General features: G+C 37.8%; 1 protein-coding gene across 5 annotated transcripts in view; it reads left to right on the top strand.

The window, feature by feature from the left end:
* Positions 1 to 16,379, top strand: part of UBR1 (ubiquitin protein ligase E3 component n-recognin 1) — a 78,453-nt gene that overhangs the window by 36,897 nt on the left and 25,177 nt on the right. For 3 of the 5 annotated variants that reach the window (XM_067296503.1, XM_067296502.1, XM_067296506.1), the window contains 10 exons: positions 229 to 292; positions 809 to 933; positions 1,870 to 1,922; positions 6,965 to 7,067; positions 7,584 to 7,632; positions 9,404 to 9,558; positions 10,489 to 10,588; positions 12,326 to 12,435; positions 13,095 to 13,184; positions 14,573 to 14,760. In XM_067296503.1, coding sequence (XP_067152604.1) covers positions 229 to 292; positions 809 to 933; positions 1,870 to 1,922; positions 6,965 to 7,067; positions 7,584 to 7,632; positions 9,404 to 9,558; positions 10,489 to 10,588; positions 12,326 to 12,435; positions 13,095 to 13,184; positions 14,573 to 14,760 — 1,037 coding nt within the window. The remainder of the gene's footprint in view (positions 1 to 228; positions 293 to 808; positions 934 to 1,869; positions 1,923 to 6,964; positions 7,068 to 7,583; positions 7,633 to 9,403; positions 9,559 to 10,488; positions 10,589 to 12,325; positions 12,436 to 13,094; positions 13,185 to 14,572; positions 14,761 to 16,379) is intronic. The other 2 variants (XM_067296505.1, XM_067296504.1) reach the window with 1 other exon arrangement.

Genomic DNA, 16,379 nt, shown 5'->3' with positions numbered 1-16,379 from the left:
CTTCCATATAAATTTTGCACTTCAGCTGCAGAATAATACCTGCTTTGTAAGTGTAGGCACTTTGTCCAACTCTTTAGAATGGAGGATTCTTCTTACAATACGCTTCTTCAGTGAAGTAATGGCATTTGAAGGCTGACCTCAGTGTCATTTGACAGATTTTTCCTGGCTGTGTGTGTGTTGTTTTGTGTTTTGTTTTTTTTTTTTAACTGATTTTTCTAACTTTTGTAGGATTTGATCAAGCAATGTAATGTATTGATAGAAGAGATGCTACAGATTCTCATCTATGTTGTAGGTAAGAAACTGTTTTTCATAAAAATTATATTAACAATGTTTTGAAGATTTCTTTTGTTTTTAGTGGCTTGTAATTAAGTTTCTTTTTTCTCTGTACTATTGTCCTGGAAATTAATGCATAATTACAGTTTGAAAAAATGGGCTTGATGACACTTTGGTTTTTTTGTTTGTTAATGTAGATGGTATGGAGAGGGTACTGGAAAATTCCTATTTTAAATAGGTGGTTCAATAACACACGTATTTGTCAGATGGAAGCAGTAGTTTTTGAGATAACTTCATAATTGACTATCAAGGTAGAATATGAAGAATAAACTCTATCTCAGCCCATCTTGTTAGGAACGTAGGCTATAAAAGCCATTCTTCCTGTCGTCTTCTCTCAGATACTTGGGATAGTTTTCTGAGGAATGCAAACTTGTATCATGAACTATCCAGCAGTAGCATTATTGCTGTGCGAAATTCAAAATTGCTTTCTAACTATAACGTTTGCTGTTTTCCTTCTTTTGATGCACCCTGGCAGGGGAAAGGTATGTGCCTGGAGTGAGTAATGTAACGAAGGAAGATGTTATCATGAGAGAAATCATCCATCTGCTATGTATTGAACCAATGGCTCACAGTGCAATTACCAAGTCCTTGCCTGAAAATGTGAGTCCTGGTTTGATTATTGCTTTTTGCTTAACTTTTTCTTTTTTATGTCTTTCTCCTCTTTGGACTCTGTACCTTTATATGGAAGTGTTTTATTTTTTGATATAAACTGTAAATGTTGTCTTCGGAATTACAGTATAACATGACAAATGGGGTTTCACACCTTACTGATGTGGTAAATGCCATGGATTCAAGTATGGCCTGATCTGAACAGGATTATGTGGGGACTGTGCTTTGGGATGAAGAGGTGGAATCTTTTAGTATATTCAGAAACATATCTCTCCTAGATTCAAGAAAAGTTCTTAAATTATTTTCTGTTTTGGCCCTGTAGGACCATGGAGCCATTCTGTCTTGTGTATCATCAACAAAAATGATCCTGTAATTTTGACCACTTAAACCTGTGCAAATCAGTTGAAAAATGGATATTGTACAGGTCTATTTGAAAGCACGGTTTGCCCTGCAATTCCATGTTAACTGCTGAAAATCCACCTAAAGGAGCAGGAAGCGGTTTGAATTTTATAGTCAAAGCAAGCTTTCAGGGCTGACGATCAAGGCAAAAAACTTCAATTTTATTTGTAAACTAAATATCCTTGAATGTTATCAGAAACTAATAACAGATGATCCACATCCACTGTTTTTAGACACTAAAACGCCTGGTTTTCCCTCCATTGAGGTTGGGTAAGGCACTGCTCTGTTTAGGGAGATCGGCTCTGCTGTAAATCCAATTTTACATGACTGTATGAAATTTTTTATTGTCTATCCTGGGTACTTATTTTTAACTTGTCTATTATGAATGTCTGCTTTCTAAGTAACAGTGGGCAAAATATGAATTAGGGAATTATCTAAATCTGTGTGTCTTTGTTATACGTAGCATAATACTGAAGATATTTGAATCATTATATATTCATCCCAAACTAATTTTTTTTTTTTTACCAGGAGAACAATGAAACTGGCTTGGAGAATGTAATTGATAAAGTGGCTACATTTAAGTAAGTTCTTAATACTGTTTTATAAGTAGCATGAGAGGGAAATAAGAGCTCTTAGCTTATACAGGCTACGCAGGCTGCACTACATAGTCTTCATTCAGCTAATATTCTGCTGTCTTAAAATATATGTGCTTTCAAATATGCATAGGAAAGTAAACTGTACGGAACATTTGAATGTTGTTCTCTTCTTCTGCCCCTTTCTTCCCTCAAATTTAATTTGAGAAGTCTCAGGACTTTAGTAACCTCAAGTACTAGTAGGAGACTTCAAAAGTTTATTTAGTTTCAGAGATGGTTGGGAACCTTAACAACTCGTTTTGCCTTTGACAATCACGCTTAATTGTTGGTTTAGATGTTACTGAGTTGCCAACTTGCTGGAGCTTTCAGATGGGGGTTAATACGTGCACATGTAGGAAAGGCATCAGCTGTAGCAGCTGAGAAATATTTGTTATGTTTTTGTCACAATAATGTCTTGAAATTTAAAATAAGGTATACTAAAACAATTAAAGTTACATGTGGCTTGCTTGTTCCATTTTTAATCAATGGCAGCTACAGGTGTATCTAGTAATTTTGCCTTGTGAATGATGTGGAAGGTTCAGAAAATATTCTTTTTTGCTCATCCAGCTGGAAGGTAGCTTTGTGTTACTTAAGTTTTGTACCTTGGTTGAAGGAAGTGCTGGATTTTATACAATAAGGTCCAAATGTCTGATACTCTAAGCTATAAAGTTAAAACTAATTTGTCGGAGTGGGAGACGGACCCGGAGTAACGATGAGTCTCAATATGAGTATGATCGTTCTCCCTTTATTAGAGCTTACACAGAGTATATATAGACAAGCAATAAGCATGCACTAGCAGTAGCTGTATGATTGGTTTACAGTCTCTGTTCACGCGCCTAAAGCAAATACACGATTGGTGCAAAGTTGCTGTTCCCGTGGAGGGGCTTATCAGCCCCCTCCTTTACTTGTTTACCACTACTTATCTTCCCCTTCTGTAATGGTCTAGGAATGCTCAAGGACAGTTCACATAGCCGCAGGGATCCTCCCTCTATTGTGAAGACAGGATTGCTCACTTCTAAGAAAGCATGCCCTTTCTCACTTAACCATTCTTCCACAATTCCCCCTTCTTGTTTTTGAGCAATCCAGGCTTGGTTCACTACTTTCAGCAGAGCCTTCTTAATAGAGCTTAATACTACACATAAACACAAACCTATAACTACAAGGATTATTAATATGCGTAAGCCTTCAATAAGCAACCCCATTAGCCACTGTGGTAGATTTCCAAACAGGTTAGTTAGCCATTCGTCTAATAGCCCATGGTTCTGACGGATTTTACTTGGTGCTCCTTCAACCACTGTAATTGTTTGTGAATGGATTCACCATGATCAGACAAATTCATGCAACACATACCTTCAAAATCCTCACAACCATGGCCTTGCGCTAATAGCAAAAAATCAATTGCAGCCCTATTTTGCAGAATAGCATGTCGCAGGCTATTTTGGTCCTCTAATAGGTTAAGGCGTTGCCTGCTGTTGCCCCAGGCACAAAGAGAGACAAAAACACTCTTTCAGTAGGACTGAGTAAGGTAACCTTATCATTACAATCTGGTGAAAGCCCTATGGCCGCCCGTTTACTACGGGTGGCGGTCCTGTTCCCTGTTATATTTTTCCACCTTCTTTTTTTTTTTTTTTTTTTTGCGTCCTGAGACATTTATTGTTTATTTCTGAGCTTATTTAAAAGTTAGCTGCTTCAGTGGTTTCACAGACACACTTTGCTAGGCCAGTCATCATGCAGATTATGTCACAGGTAGCCAATCATTACACCGATCACGCACGCAGCAGTCATGCCTTGTACCTTGCTACTTGTTTAGAAAAGCTGTCTTGCCCATAACCTTGGTTCCCACTGGCTTCTGCTAGTTTATCTATACTTTCTCAGGATGTATCATTCCCAGCTGCACCAGTGTCCTTCGGTACATTTGTCTGAGGTTCCTGTTGCTTGCTGCTTGCAACTTTCCACCAGTTTAACCCTGTCATGACCCTCCACATCTCCCCCTTCTTTTACTAATTGAAGGGCTAAGGCTGTATGGATCTGCAGGGTCATGACTTGCTTCATACTCCGGTCAATCATTCTTCGCATGCAGCTCAACAAGCATGGTACACAGATTAGTATTGCAACAAACATAAAAATTACAATAAGTCCTAGAATCAGTATGCGTTTTAACCAAGGCCCTATAGCAAGCATATTCAACCAATCAAACAGTCCCCACAAGTTTTCACCATCATCTTCTTGCAGTTGTTTTGTTAGCTCCTTCAATTTTGTAATGCTTGTATGTATTGACTCAGAATGATCACTCAGGTTCATACAACACATTCCCTCAAAGTCCTGACAGCCATGGCCTTGGGCCAATGGCAAAAAGTCAATTGCAGTCCGATTTTGTAAGGTGGTGTATCTAATTGAATCTATGTCTGTTAATAAGGCGCTTAAAGCAGTACTAGTAGCATTTGCTTCTTTTGCAAGCCAGCATCCTAATCTGTTAAGTTGTGATAAAGCATGAGCAGTCCCTACTCCTGCAAAAATACTACTCAAGTTACGTTCTGCTGGATTCCAAAATTCTACGTTACTATCGCAACCTGACATAAAGCCGTGGGTGGATCGCTTTGTTCGAGTGTGGACAGTTCCATTAACTAAGAATTTTTTGGGATGAAACATCGTCAAAAGTCCAAAGATACATGGTCCCCTTTGAGCTTTTCAAAAAGGGGGTGTAGCAGTTCCGTGGAAAGTCCTAGCACTGGTCAGAGCCAATTAATGGCTCCTAATATTTTTTGTAGGTCATTAAGCATGACGATATCGTTTAATTGCAGTTGGACTGGCTGCAATTACAACAAGAAGTGAAGGAAGAGAATTAGAGCCATTATCTCTGAGGGTCATAGTCAAAAGGTTGTAGCATTACTTTAGATTTGAGGTCGGTGGGCGGATCGAGCACCAGGATCTGCTCGTGCTTAGCCCGAGCCCCGGCGGCCGGCATCTCACTCGCTCGCTACCGCGGGAGGAGGAAGGGTGGGGGGGAGGAGCAGGAGGGGGAGGCGGGGAGGCCGGGCGGCGGCTCGGTGCTGGTGCTGGCGCTGAGGAGCGGCCGCCGCTTCGTGCCCCTCCCCCATAGGTTGAGATGGTGGTACGAGCTTGTAAAATTTTCCAGTCGTGGTTCCCATTTCCCCTGACCATTCTGTTGTAGCACGGGGAATGCCAGTGCTGTGAGGCCCTCGGACCCCGCAACAGGCTTCCATTGTCCTTCTATTATAGCGCCCTTAATAATACCACTCCAGCAGGACTCCCTTGGAGGTCCGGCAAGGGTATTTATTAAGCAGGGAGGGACCTCCCTCTCCTTTTCCTGTGTCTGCAGTTCCACCTTTTTCAGGCGATCCGATAGTTCCCACGGCGCTCTTGCGGTTTCTCCTGGTGACGGCGGTGCTTTATTTCTGGTGTCAGGCGTGTTATCCCCCAAAGACTCGCTGGACGAAGGCAGTGGAGGAGACTCTGATGACGTCTGTCGCGAGCGGGTGGTCTCGTTGAAGGAGGGTAGAGGCGGCCGCTGAGGTGGCGTAGACAGCGGCAACGGTGGATGCAGGGCATTCGCGCTAGGCAGCGGCGGGGGGGGAGCACTAGGAGGGGGTCGGCCCTCCTTTCCGCCCGAGTCTATGAGGTCAGCGAGGGGCGTGGCCACCGCCCCTCTTTGAGCCTCCTCCGGGTGCACTTCCGCGTTTGCCTCGGAGCTCGGACCAGCCGGCTCCGAGGAAACTTCCGCTTTCTGGAATGCGGCAGGTGACGACGCTGACGATGCCCCCCCCTCGGAGTTCTCCCGCACCCTTTGCAGTGCCTCCTCGACAGTTTGGTACGCTGCTGTTAAAGTCTCTAGTACGGTGTTCCAAAATGGACAAACAGCTTTTATTTCCTTTTCCCCCTTCTCGCCTCCCTCAATCGTCTTCTGCCACATTGTTCCCCCAAAGTCTCGCCACTCAGACACCAAAAACAACAGGTGGGTGTCAGAAAAGTGACCCCAACGCCGTCCCAACTTGATCAGATTGTGTACCTGCTTCGCCGGGGCATCTATCCCTCTCTTAGAGAGGATTCCGACGAGCAACGTGGCCGCAGCCTCAGTTTCCATAGCTGCGCCTGAGAGGTGGGGCGCGACCCCACGCACCAGCGTCTGCTTTGCTTCTGCCCCAAGCAGCGCTTCTCTCAGCCGTGGTTTCCCACTCCCCTCCTCTAGCTGCTTACCGCAGTCTCGGAGATCTTAGTTGAGCGCAACCATCCTCTTATCGGTAGTCTCGGAAATCAACCATCCTCTGCTACCAGATGTCGGAGTGGGAGACGGACCCGGAGTAACGATGAGTCTCAATATGAGTATGATCGTTCTCCCTTTATTAGAGCTTACACAGAGTATATATAGACAAGCAATAAGCATGCACTAGCAGTAGCTGTATGATTGGTTTACAGTCTCTGTTCACGCGCCTAAAGCAAATACACGATTGGTGCAAAGTTGCTGTTCCCGTGGAGGGGCTTATCAGCCCCCTCCTTTACTTGTTTACCACTACTTATCTTCCCCTTCTGTAATGGTCTAGGAATGCTCAAGGACAGTTCACATAGCCGCAGGGATCCTCCCTCTATTGTGAAGACAGGATTGCTCACTTCTAAGAAAGCATGCCCTTTCTCACTTAACCATTCTTCCACAATTCCCCCTTCTTGTTTTTGAGCAATCCAGGCTTGGTTCACTACTTTCACTAATTTACCTGTCAATGGCATGTTCATGGTTTGGTGTAAACTAGAAATGTTTCTGTGTTGGGTATGATTTATCATAGCATACAGTATCCAAAATTTAAAAAACAGAATAGAGTAGGTGCAGTTATCGGTCTTAAGTTGATGAAGTTACCATTGCTATTGCATTTTGTTATTAGCATTTCCTTGGGAAGCAAATTGTGTTATTGGTTTGTACATCTTCAAAGATGTGCTGAAGTTGCATTAATAATCTATGTCATGAAAAATTCCTTTTTAAGGAAACCAGGTGTATCTGGTCATGGAGTTTATGAATTGAAGGATGAATGCCTGAAGGAGTTCAATATGTTCTTTTATCACTATACTAAGACCCAGCACAGCAAGGTAGGAACTGTGAAGTTCGCTCTCAAAGATAAAAGCAGTACATGCTTTTCGATGTCCTAAATAATTTTGCTGAATCAAAGGAGTTAAGATGATGGATTATCAAGAAGTTGATCTAGGAAGTTATACGTACAGCTAACTTTAAAACAAAACCTAATGAAGTTAACATTGTTAACATAAATTGACATGGTATGGTTTGCATTGCTGTTTTTCCCAAGATGATTTCTGTATTATCTCTGTTAACTATTTGTCCTAAGAACAAAACATGTTAAGAATTACCTTTGCATTGGAAGACCCCAAAATTTGTTTTTATATATCTCAAATGAGGAAGAAAAGATTCCGATTGTTAACCTCTACTACAAAATTGAAATGTAATATTATTAAACATATTTAAGAAAAGTTTTTACATGAGTATATATTCACTGTGTATCTTACCACATTTGCTAGTCTATGGTTTCTGATTGTTTCCGTACATACTCCTGTAGAGATGCTGGTATAACAACACTACCTTTTCTATAGGCTGAGCATACACAGAAAAAAAGAAGAAAACAAGAAAACAGAGATGAAGGTAAACTTGGACCTGTTATCATCAAATCAACAAATGTGATAGTTCAGTATTGCAAGTAGTGCATATAAAATAAGAGCTTTGGGAGGTGGCTTGTGACTTATAACAGGATAACTGAGTTCATATCAAAAGTTTGACTTTCTTGTGATTTGTGGTAATCATAATTAGTTAGCACTTGACATTTATTTCCCTTAAAAAAATAAAAATAAAAATAAGAATTTTGGAATTTACAGTTTAGTTTCCATGTAGGCAAATCAACACAACATAATATCCATTGATAAAAATTAATATCTTTGAGTCCTGGTAGAGTAAATAGGGAGACAAACTTTTTTTTTTTCATCTTGTTTCTCTGACATAGAGTTAAGACATCATAGTGCCACGTAGAGAAAACTGCTGCAGAAACTAGTGCTTGTCACCAGTCTGTAAATATCTGGAGTCTTAAGTCCTATAAATCACAATTTTCTTTTTAAAAGCTGCCAATACATAAAGCAATAAAACTGCATGTTTCTGTTGTAACACAAACATTATTTCCCCTTTGAGTTTACTTTTATCCGTTCAGGTCACAAACATTGAGCTGTTTTGAGGAAGACTTTGTAGACTGAACAATTGTGTACAATAAGCAATTTAATAAAATCAACTGAGATATTGCCTACTTCTGTTAATTACAATAGATAATTATATTTCTCTTCCCAAATTGCCCTTTACCTTCAGTTGAATACCTTAATCTTTGCTTTCTATCCTAAACTGTACTTTGATTTTGTATGCATTCAGGAGCACTACAGCATTTCACATTCAATATGGCTGAAATTCATTCTAAGTGAATTTTATTGACTTTGGGATCTGTGGAACTGAAGAAGAATAAATTGACATTGTCACTTAGAGGGACATAGTTAACTTGGAAATCACATTCTCTATGACAAATTTTAATTTCCTTCATTTACAAGTAACTCTGAAGATTGACATCTGGCAAATCAATGAGGAAAGTGGGGAAAAAAATATGCAGATTATTTTTGGTGGTTTCTTCCATTTAACACATTTGACAGCTGTTCAATAATACTTTTTTTTCCCCCCCAGTCACTCTAGAGACTTAAAATGTTAACAGGGATGTAGAAAAGCATTTATTTTGTAGAACTCTTAAAATGCCAATATTCAGATATATTTATGAGAAACTTGCTTTCATTTAATGAGGCAATGCAGTCCTTCTAAAATAGGAAGATAGCTGTTTGTAGCTGGTGTGTATTCCCCTGAGGCTACCCAGTATGTTGCAAGATATTTTGTGCTTTTATATGGCCATGCTGTCTCTGTCAGTAACTCTTGTAATTCCATTTCAATCTAAAGTATCAAAAGATTGGAGGTCTCAAGGGTACTACATTCCTAGAAGCTTTTTGAGACTAAGGAAATAGGTAGGGAAAGGGTACACTGTGAACTGAGCTGTTGTTAGTGGGCACCAAGGTTCCATGTGGCTTCTGCGTGAGACACTGTACCACAGATTTTCAATATTAGCTCAAAAATACATGATTAGATACCAGACAACAGGTTGTTTAGCTTAGTTTGCATGTATTTTATTATAAAACTAATTAAATGCACTTAGTTTTTCCAAAGATAAGAGCTGACTTGGGCAAGCAATGGTGTTTGGTCATGTTTCTATTGATTGAAAAGATCTGGTTGTTCCTTCAATAGGTAGCAGTATATTTGCTCTCTCTACTTCTTGTGTGTAATCTTTCATGAAAAGCCAGTATGCTTATTAATGTATTTGCATATTACTATTTTCTAGCATTGCCACCACCACCCCCTCCAGACTTCAGTCCTGCATTCAGCAACGTGGTGAGGCTTCTGAACTGTGATATTATGATGCATATAATGCGCACCATCCTTCAGAGAGCAGTAGAACTGGAAACCCACTTGTGGACTGAAGCTATGATCCAAATGGTATGCTTAGCATTGGTATTTTTCCCATGGTGATTCCTGTATCAAGTCTGTTAACTGTTTACGATATATCAAAATGGGTAAAGGTAAACTCTGAATTGTAGGAAATGGTTTTTTGACCCCCAAACCTGTTTTTATAAATCTTACTGATGAAGAAAATATTTCTAACCTCTAACATAAAATTGAAATGCAAAGCACAACAGTATTAAAATGAGGATGTTCATCAGTTTTCTGTTTTGCTTTTTTGTGTTGCCTCATCAGTTTCAAGATGTGATTGTTCTTACCTGATTTTTTTTTTTTTCCTTTTTTGAAACTTCATGTACAAATTGGGAACCTTTTGATCTTGTTAAAGAAATTAGTTATGTGATCCTGTAAGCTGCAAAGTCACCAAATATGTAAATGTCTTTGGGGTCTCAGTCATGAAATAATGTAATTTTGCAAATGTTTACAAATTTCATTTTACCTCCATGACTTTATCAGTGTCAGTAATCTCATTTTTTAAAGCATAAAGTTAGGTATGTTTTTTTTGTATTTATAGGGTCAGGGCCTGAATTTATCAAATGATTCAATTAATCAGCTATGTCAATTAGAGTGCATAGATTATTTAATTGCTTTACCTGCTAATCTTTGGTTTATGGAATTAACCAAATATTCATAGATTTATGTCAGCAAAATGACAGATTCATGTGTAAATAATGTGAAATGTGTGCAAGTTTATTAAAACAGATGCAAGGAATACACGGGAAAGATAAATATATTGGGCTTTGGAGTCATACCTTTCATGTACGATCTTTGCACTTTTTCTGGTTCTTGTGTGTGTTCGTATATATAATCAAAGTATAGTAGGGAACTATAGTGAACATTCTCAGTTTTATATACTAGTTTTTCAGACCTCTGACAGTGAATGAGTTTTACTACTTTTATCTCTTCTAGGTGCTTCATCTCCTTTCTCTAGGGTTATTAGAAGAGCAGCAGCAGTTACAGAAGTCTCCAGAGGAAGAAGTAACCTTTGATTTTTATCACAAAGCAACAAGTACGTTTCATTTTCTCTGAAAGGATAGAGTAAATTAGTCTAGCTTAATCTTGTATGGACAATAAACTAGAAGAAAGTATTCAATTTTTTAGTCAGGATTCTTTTTTTTACTATAGAGTTAAAAACTGCTGAAATATTTCTATGGAATAATAAGTAAACCAGGTTTTGAGTAGTTTCCTTTGTTTCCAGTTGACAGATATGTTGAAGAGGAGATGTGCTCCTCTTCCTGGGAAGGAAATGGAAAAATAATACTGGCTTTAGGTGGCTGACAATGGTGGTTCCTCTACAAGAGGATTATTGAAATGGAAACAAAGAATTATAAGAATTCCTAGAGAAATGGCAGTCGTTTAAAGTGAACTGTCTCCTGAGTTGTACAGGTATTGATTTACCTGCAAGTTAGTCTTTTACTATGGTGGTGACAATAGAAGCAAACCTTGCTGGCTATGAAGTGTGCTTTTGTTCTTCTTTTGCTTGGCTCCTCCAAATCCTTAGAGAGCATTTCCTAGCCTTATATTTAAGGCTAGTGAGTGGGAGTTGGAATCTACATTTTCTAAATAATCTTTCGTTATTCATCTTTTGTAGAGTTTCTCCTTCACTGTATAAGAATAAATACAAAGAAATTCCTTTATCAAGCTGGACATAATTGTCACTTGAGAGGTGAAACAGTAATAGGAACCAAAAAGCTACTGAACTGCCTTTATTTCTTTTTTCAAAAGTGTTGTGAAAAGAGGTGTCATTGAGTTTGAAAAATACTCCCATTTAATATTTTGTTTTTAATTGTTTCCTATTGTTTAGCAAGAAGCAGCATTGCCATCAAATTGAACATATTTCTGTCTAGAAAGCTTCATGACAACTCTAGGAATGCACTAAAAATAATTACAACTGAGAGATGTTAGTGAGAGAATTCTCTGTCAATTTAGTTTGGCATTTGACAATGCTTATAGCCAGTTCTTGTTTTCATATGTGTAATACGTTAGACTGGTTTAGCAGGATGCTCTGGACTTGGATGAAGGTCCATGGAAGTCAGCATGTGCAAGGTTTCAAATGTAAAAAGCACCATGCATAAACAGTGTGTTAATAAGTTTCTGTCTTGATAAAAATGGTTTATCAGACATTACCAGAAAAACCAAAACCACATTTATACATTTCCATAAAGGATTTAAAAATACCTTCTGATGATACTTGAAAAAGGGGGTTTGTAATATTTTTGTGTCACTTTTTAAAATGTGAATTTTCATTTTACTTACTTCAAATGGAAAGTGCTGTAAAAGAAATCTAATTGAAGAGTGGTCCCAATTTCAAATATACTTTTGTTAAAGAATGGCTTAAAAATGTTGTTATAAGCTGTTACCAAGGTGTGAGGAAGAAAATAATAATTAGTGAAACTATAACAGTTCTTATAACAGAAATGCACTTCTGCGTAGTGAGTTTTTAGCAAACTTATATAAAGTAGCTTGAGCACCACAGCTTCTCTTTGAAGCCAATAGGTGATTCTGTTTTGTCTGCTTTGCTTTTAAAAATAGCGAAGGTTATTGATGATGGGGAAAGTTTATACTATATTTAATTGGAATAAACAGATGAATGTCAGATGGAACTGTGACTATACAGGTTTTGTGGGTGGATGTTTGTTATATAACTAGCAGTATTTTAAGTCATGTCCATGGTTGTAGATACATTAAGATGTTGACTAGTTTTTTTTCTAAGATCTGTGCGTTTCTATTTTCTCCCTTTGTAAAGGAATGGGAAGCTCAGCCTTGAATGCTGTGAACATATTAATGCTTCTAGAAAAATTAAAGAGAGTTCCTCAATTAGAGGCACAAAAGGACACAGTCAGTTGGATTCTGCAGGTAAACGGGGGGGAGATAAGTACGATCTGATTTCAGTAAATCAGAAAGCCTTTATGAAAGATGTTATGACCCCTATATGTAACCCCTTAGTGTTTACAACTGAGGTTATTTCTTGAGACGCTTACTCTGTTGAATGTCCCCCCCCTCCCCCCCAATGAGATGAAGTTTTTTGAACACTATGCATTAACACTTTACAAATCATTGTATTTGCTGTTGCTACTTCAAGTGTTAGGTCAATAATTCATTCCAGTAATGATATTTTTTAATATAGACTTTATTCCTCATATTTTTGATACAATAGCAAAAGATACATAAAGGTTTATAAAATCAGAAAGATTGTTAGCAGCTGCTTGTATTAAAACTTAAGTTATGCTGATCTAACTAATGGCTGGCAGTGCTGGAGGACTGAAAATATTAGAATTTTACTTTCATACTGGTGGTGCTCTTCAGATTTAGGGTACAGACACAGCAGTACTACAGGGCTGTACATTACTGGCTCAGATAGATGCTTTTCTCATTTAGGAGTATGGCGATAAGTTTCATCCATTCGAAATGCTGAAAACAATGTGAAAACGAGTATCAAGAACTTCGGTCCTATCTGTATTGCAATTACAGCCAAGTTGTATCTTATTTTTTAACATCTAAGTCTCTATTTCTAGATGTTTGACACAGTGAAAAGATTGAGAGAAAAATCTAGTTTGGCAACAGTAGCAGTTACCTCAGGCTCGGAAGTTACAAAAGGTGATGAGGTAATAATAAAAAATGTTCTCTGGAAGCTTTGTATTTAACTTTTTGAATGGCTGTTTTCAAATAGGTGACTCAATTCAGTTATCGTTATACACAAATATCATTTTAGGTATTAATTTCTGACATATTGCCTACAAAAAGTATTTGGGTTCGAAGATTGATATTTAAAAATCAAATTTATGCTATGCACGGATGGCCTTCCAAATATAGTTAAGTAAACAGTTGCAGAAAATCAGGAAGGGATTAGTGTCTGTTCAGTTCTGCTTTTGTTATCTTAGTGATTTGATCACCTTTTCTGTTATGTTGTCAGTATGTGCAATACTTAGAAATGCAAATCCACGTAAAATGATGTCTTGTAATTTACAGGAGCCACCAAGAGGTTAATTTGCTTTACCTTGATTGTATAAAGATATTAGGCTTATGTGATTGCTCTGTCTGTGTATCAGTCTCTGCCCTCTCCCCTCAAAATAACTTTTGAATCCAGTTGTCAAATGACACAGAGGAATGGAGTTTTCAGAGATTTAGTCCTATACATTTTTTAAAATTGGCAGCTGAACAGAAGAGAAGAATCCAGTTGGCTCCCTGTCTAAGGGTAATACAAGCAAGCTGGCTCTGACATGTTCTGTTTGGCAACAGCTTGCTGCCCAGCTGCCTCTTAGTCAGTCATTGCATACATGGCTCTAACCTTACCACAGCAGTTAAATAAGAGGAATTAGGTTTCGTGTATTTTAATTATGTCTGCCTGTGTTTTTTGAATTCCGTGTTATTAAAGTATCTAACTATGTTTATAACTTTTGAAAACATGATAGATGAGGAAATACTAGAAGGAGAGTTGTCCAGTCTATAATAAAGAAGAATGAGGGAAAATATCCTTAGATACATAAAATGCTGCCACAAAAATTTAGGCAATATATGTTTGCTATGTCCTTCATAGATTGTTCAGGATAAAATTTTCTTAAGTTTCTGAAAGGGAGACTTAGACTACTCAGTACGGATTTCATTTACAGGTTTTGCTTACGGTGAGAAAAACAAAACACGAGTATTTTGCCAGGAAGCTTGTGGAGTTCACCAAAGTTTTTTAAGAATAGATGAGACTAACTCCAAACAAAAATGGATCAGGTATTATTGATCCTCCCTTTGGGAAAGGGAGTGTACTAGGTGACCTCTTGCAAACCCCTGAAGATCTCTTCTTTGTTCTGTTTAGTGGTCCTAGTTAACATTGTAGTTTTACATTTTTTCACATAGCAATTAACTTCATCATCAAACTGTTGTCAGGTTAGTTAAGGAATTTGATGTCAGTGATTAGAATGCATGTACTTGGGGAAGAATTCTGCTAATTTTTTTGATGTTCTCTGTTGCCTGTGATTTCTTTATTCTCTTTTTCTGTAAGACACAGAGCACTCAGGACAAAGAGAAAGCTGAGCGGAAGAGAAAGGCAGAAGCAGCTAGGTTGCATCGTCAGAAGATAATGGCCCAGATGTCTGCTCTGCAGAGGAATTTCATTGAAACCCACAAGCTCCTGTATGAAAACACACTGGAGATGCAGGGGAAAGAAGATGCTCTAATGGAGGAAGAAAGGTAAGAAAAAAAGAGACATCCGGAGTTCTGATGGGAAGAGTTCATTAACTAGAAGTGGTTCTACTCCATAAAAATCTTGGAGCACACTCGGGCAACAGAATGTATCATCCCAGTCAGCAACTTGTGCCAGTATTTACTTTCAAGTAGTCTTCTACTACAGAATTATATATAAACTAACATATTTATGCTAATGTCAAAAGTGTAATCACTTAATAGAACAGCATAAGAAAAACTATAAGAAAACTATTTCTTCAAGTGAAAGATACTTATATTACCTAACATTTGAAAAATGTCTTTAGAAAACTGCTGAGTTTGACATCACTGTAATTTTGGAGGTGATTGTCTACTGTATATGAAAACTTTTAGGTATCTGATTTGGAAAGAATCTAAAAGCCAATATATGTTAAAGTTAGGCTGTGATGAAGAAAATATGCTTCTTGTAGCTCAAGCTGCTGCTATTTTTGTTTGTTGGCTTTTCAGTGTAATTTCATACTGAAGACATTGGGTATTTTACCTGACTGTTTGTATTAGAGAAACAACTTATTTAATCTGTTATCATAAATCCTAATATTAGTGCATATTAACAGCAATTTTAGTTATTGTGATTTTAACATTTGTGACAAATTTAATGTATCCTTGTCTTTTATTGTGTGCACTGAATTTATTTGATTAGGGCTTTTCATTGTTAGATTCCTCCTCTTAGTTTTTTTTTTTAATGTATTTTTTTAACAAGTCAGACTAGAGGGAAGACTGCATTACCAGATGAATATTTGAAATAGAGACCCAATTACAACTGAAAGAATTTTGTTATTCATGAGTGGTGGATAATGAGAGTAACATTGCTGTGTATGAGTGAAAACAGCAGTCGCTTGCAGTAATCTCTCAATTTTATGCCACAGACTTTTGTTAGCATGACTACCTCGGTAGGCAGTGTGATGCAGTGCAGCTTTTAACTGACAGCTGCTGTCAAGATGCTCGAACTGTGGATGTTGAAGCAAAACTTTGGGTATTCTGGAATGGTTTATTAAACTTTGGGAGGATAGTGTAAGGAAAGCTATGTTTAGCTGTCTTGGCAAAACCGTAATTTTGCTGGCATGAATTGCTCCCATTCTAGAGGTGCTTGAGCAGTATGGTATGCCTAATACAATTTATAATTTTGATCTAATTGGGGATGCACAAAACTAATCAGGAAAATAGAGATATCTGCTAAAAGAAAAAATTCAGTCGCTTCTGTGATCTTTGATCTTTAAAAAGTCATATTCTCTTATTCCACAGAGTTCAACAATGATTTAGAATTATTAGTACTTTGTATTATATCTCATTTAAAACTATATGGAAGTTTATCATTTCACAAAGCATTGAATAAAGTAGTGGCATTCATTTTTAGTATGTTTTCTCCAAGAATGGGAAAGGAAAAGCTAACGTTTCTGTAAGATTAAAATGTTTAATCCAATTTGTATTGAATACAGTTTTCTGAATTTCCTGCTACTCTGAATGCATTTCAGTGTGTTACACTATGTTAAATGCCTTCCACTTCCTACTTTTAAAAATGACTGCCTTTAGTGAGGACTGAAGCGTTTCTTCATCATTTTGTTTTATTAAAGCACTTTGGTATAAAA

This window comes from Apteryx mantelli, chromosome 4, assembly GCF_036417845.1.
Source record: "Apteryx mantelli isolate bAptMan1 chromosome 4, bAptMan1.hap1, whole genome shotgun sequence".
NCBI lineage: Eukaryota > Metazoa > Chordata > Aves > Apterygiformes > Apterygidae > Apteryx > Apteryx mantelli.
This window is presented reverse-complemented; position numbering and strand designations above follow the sequence as displayed.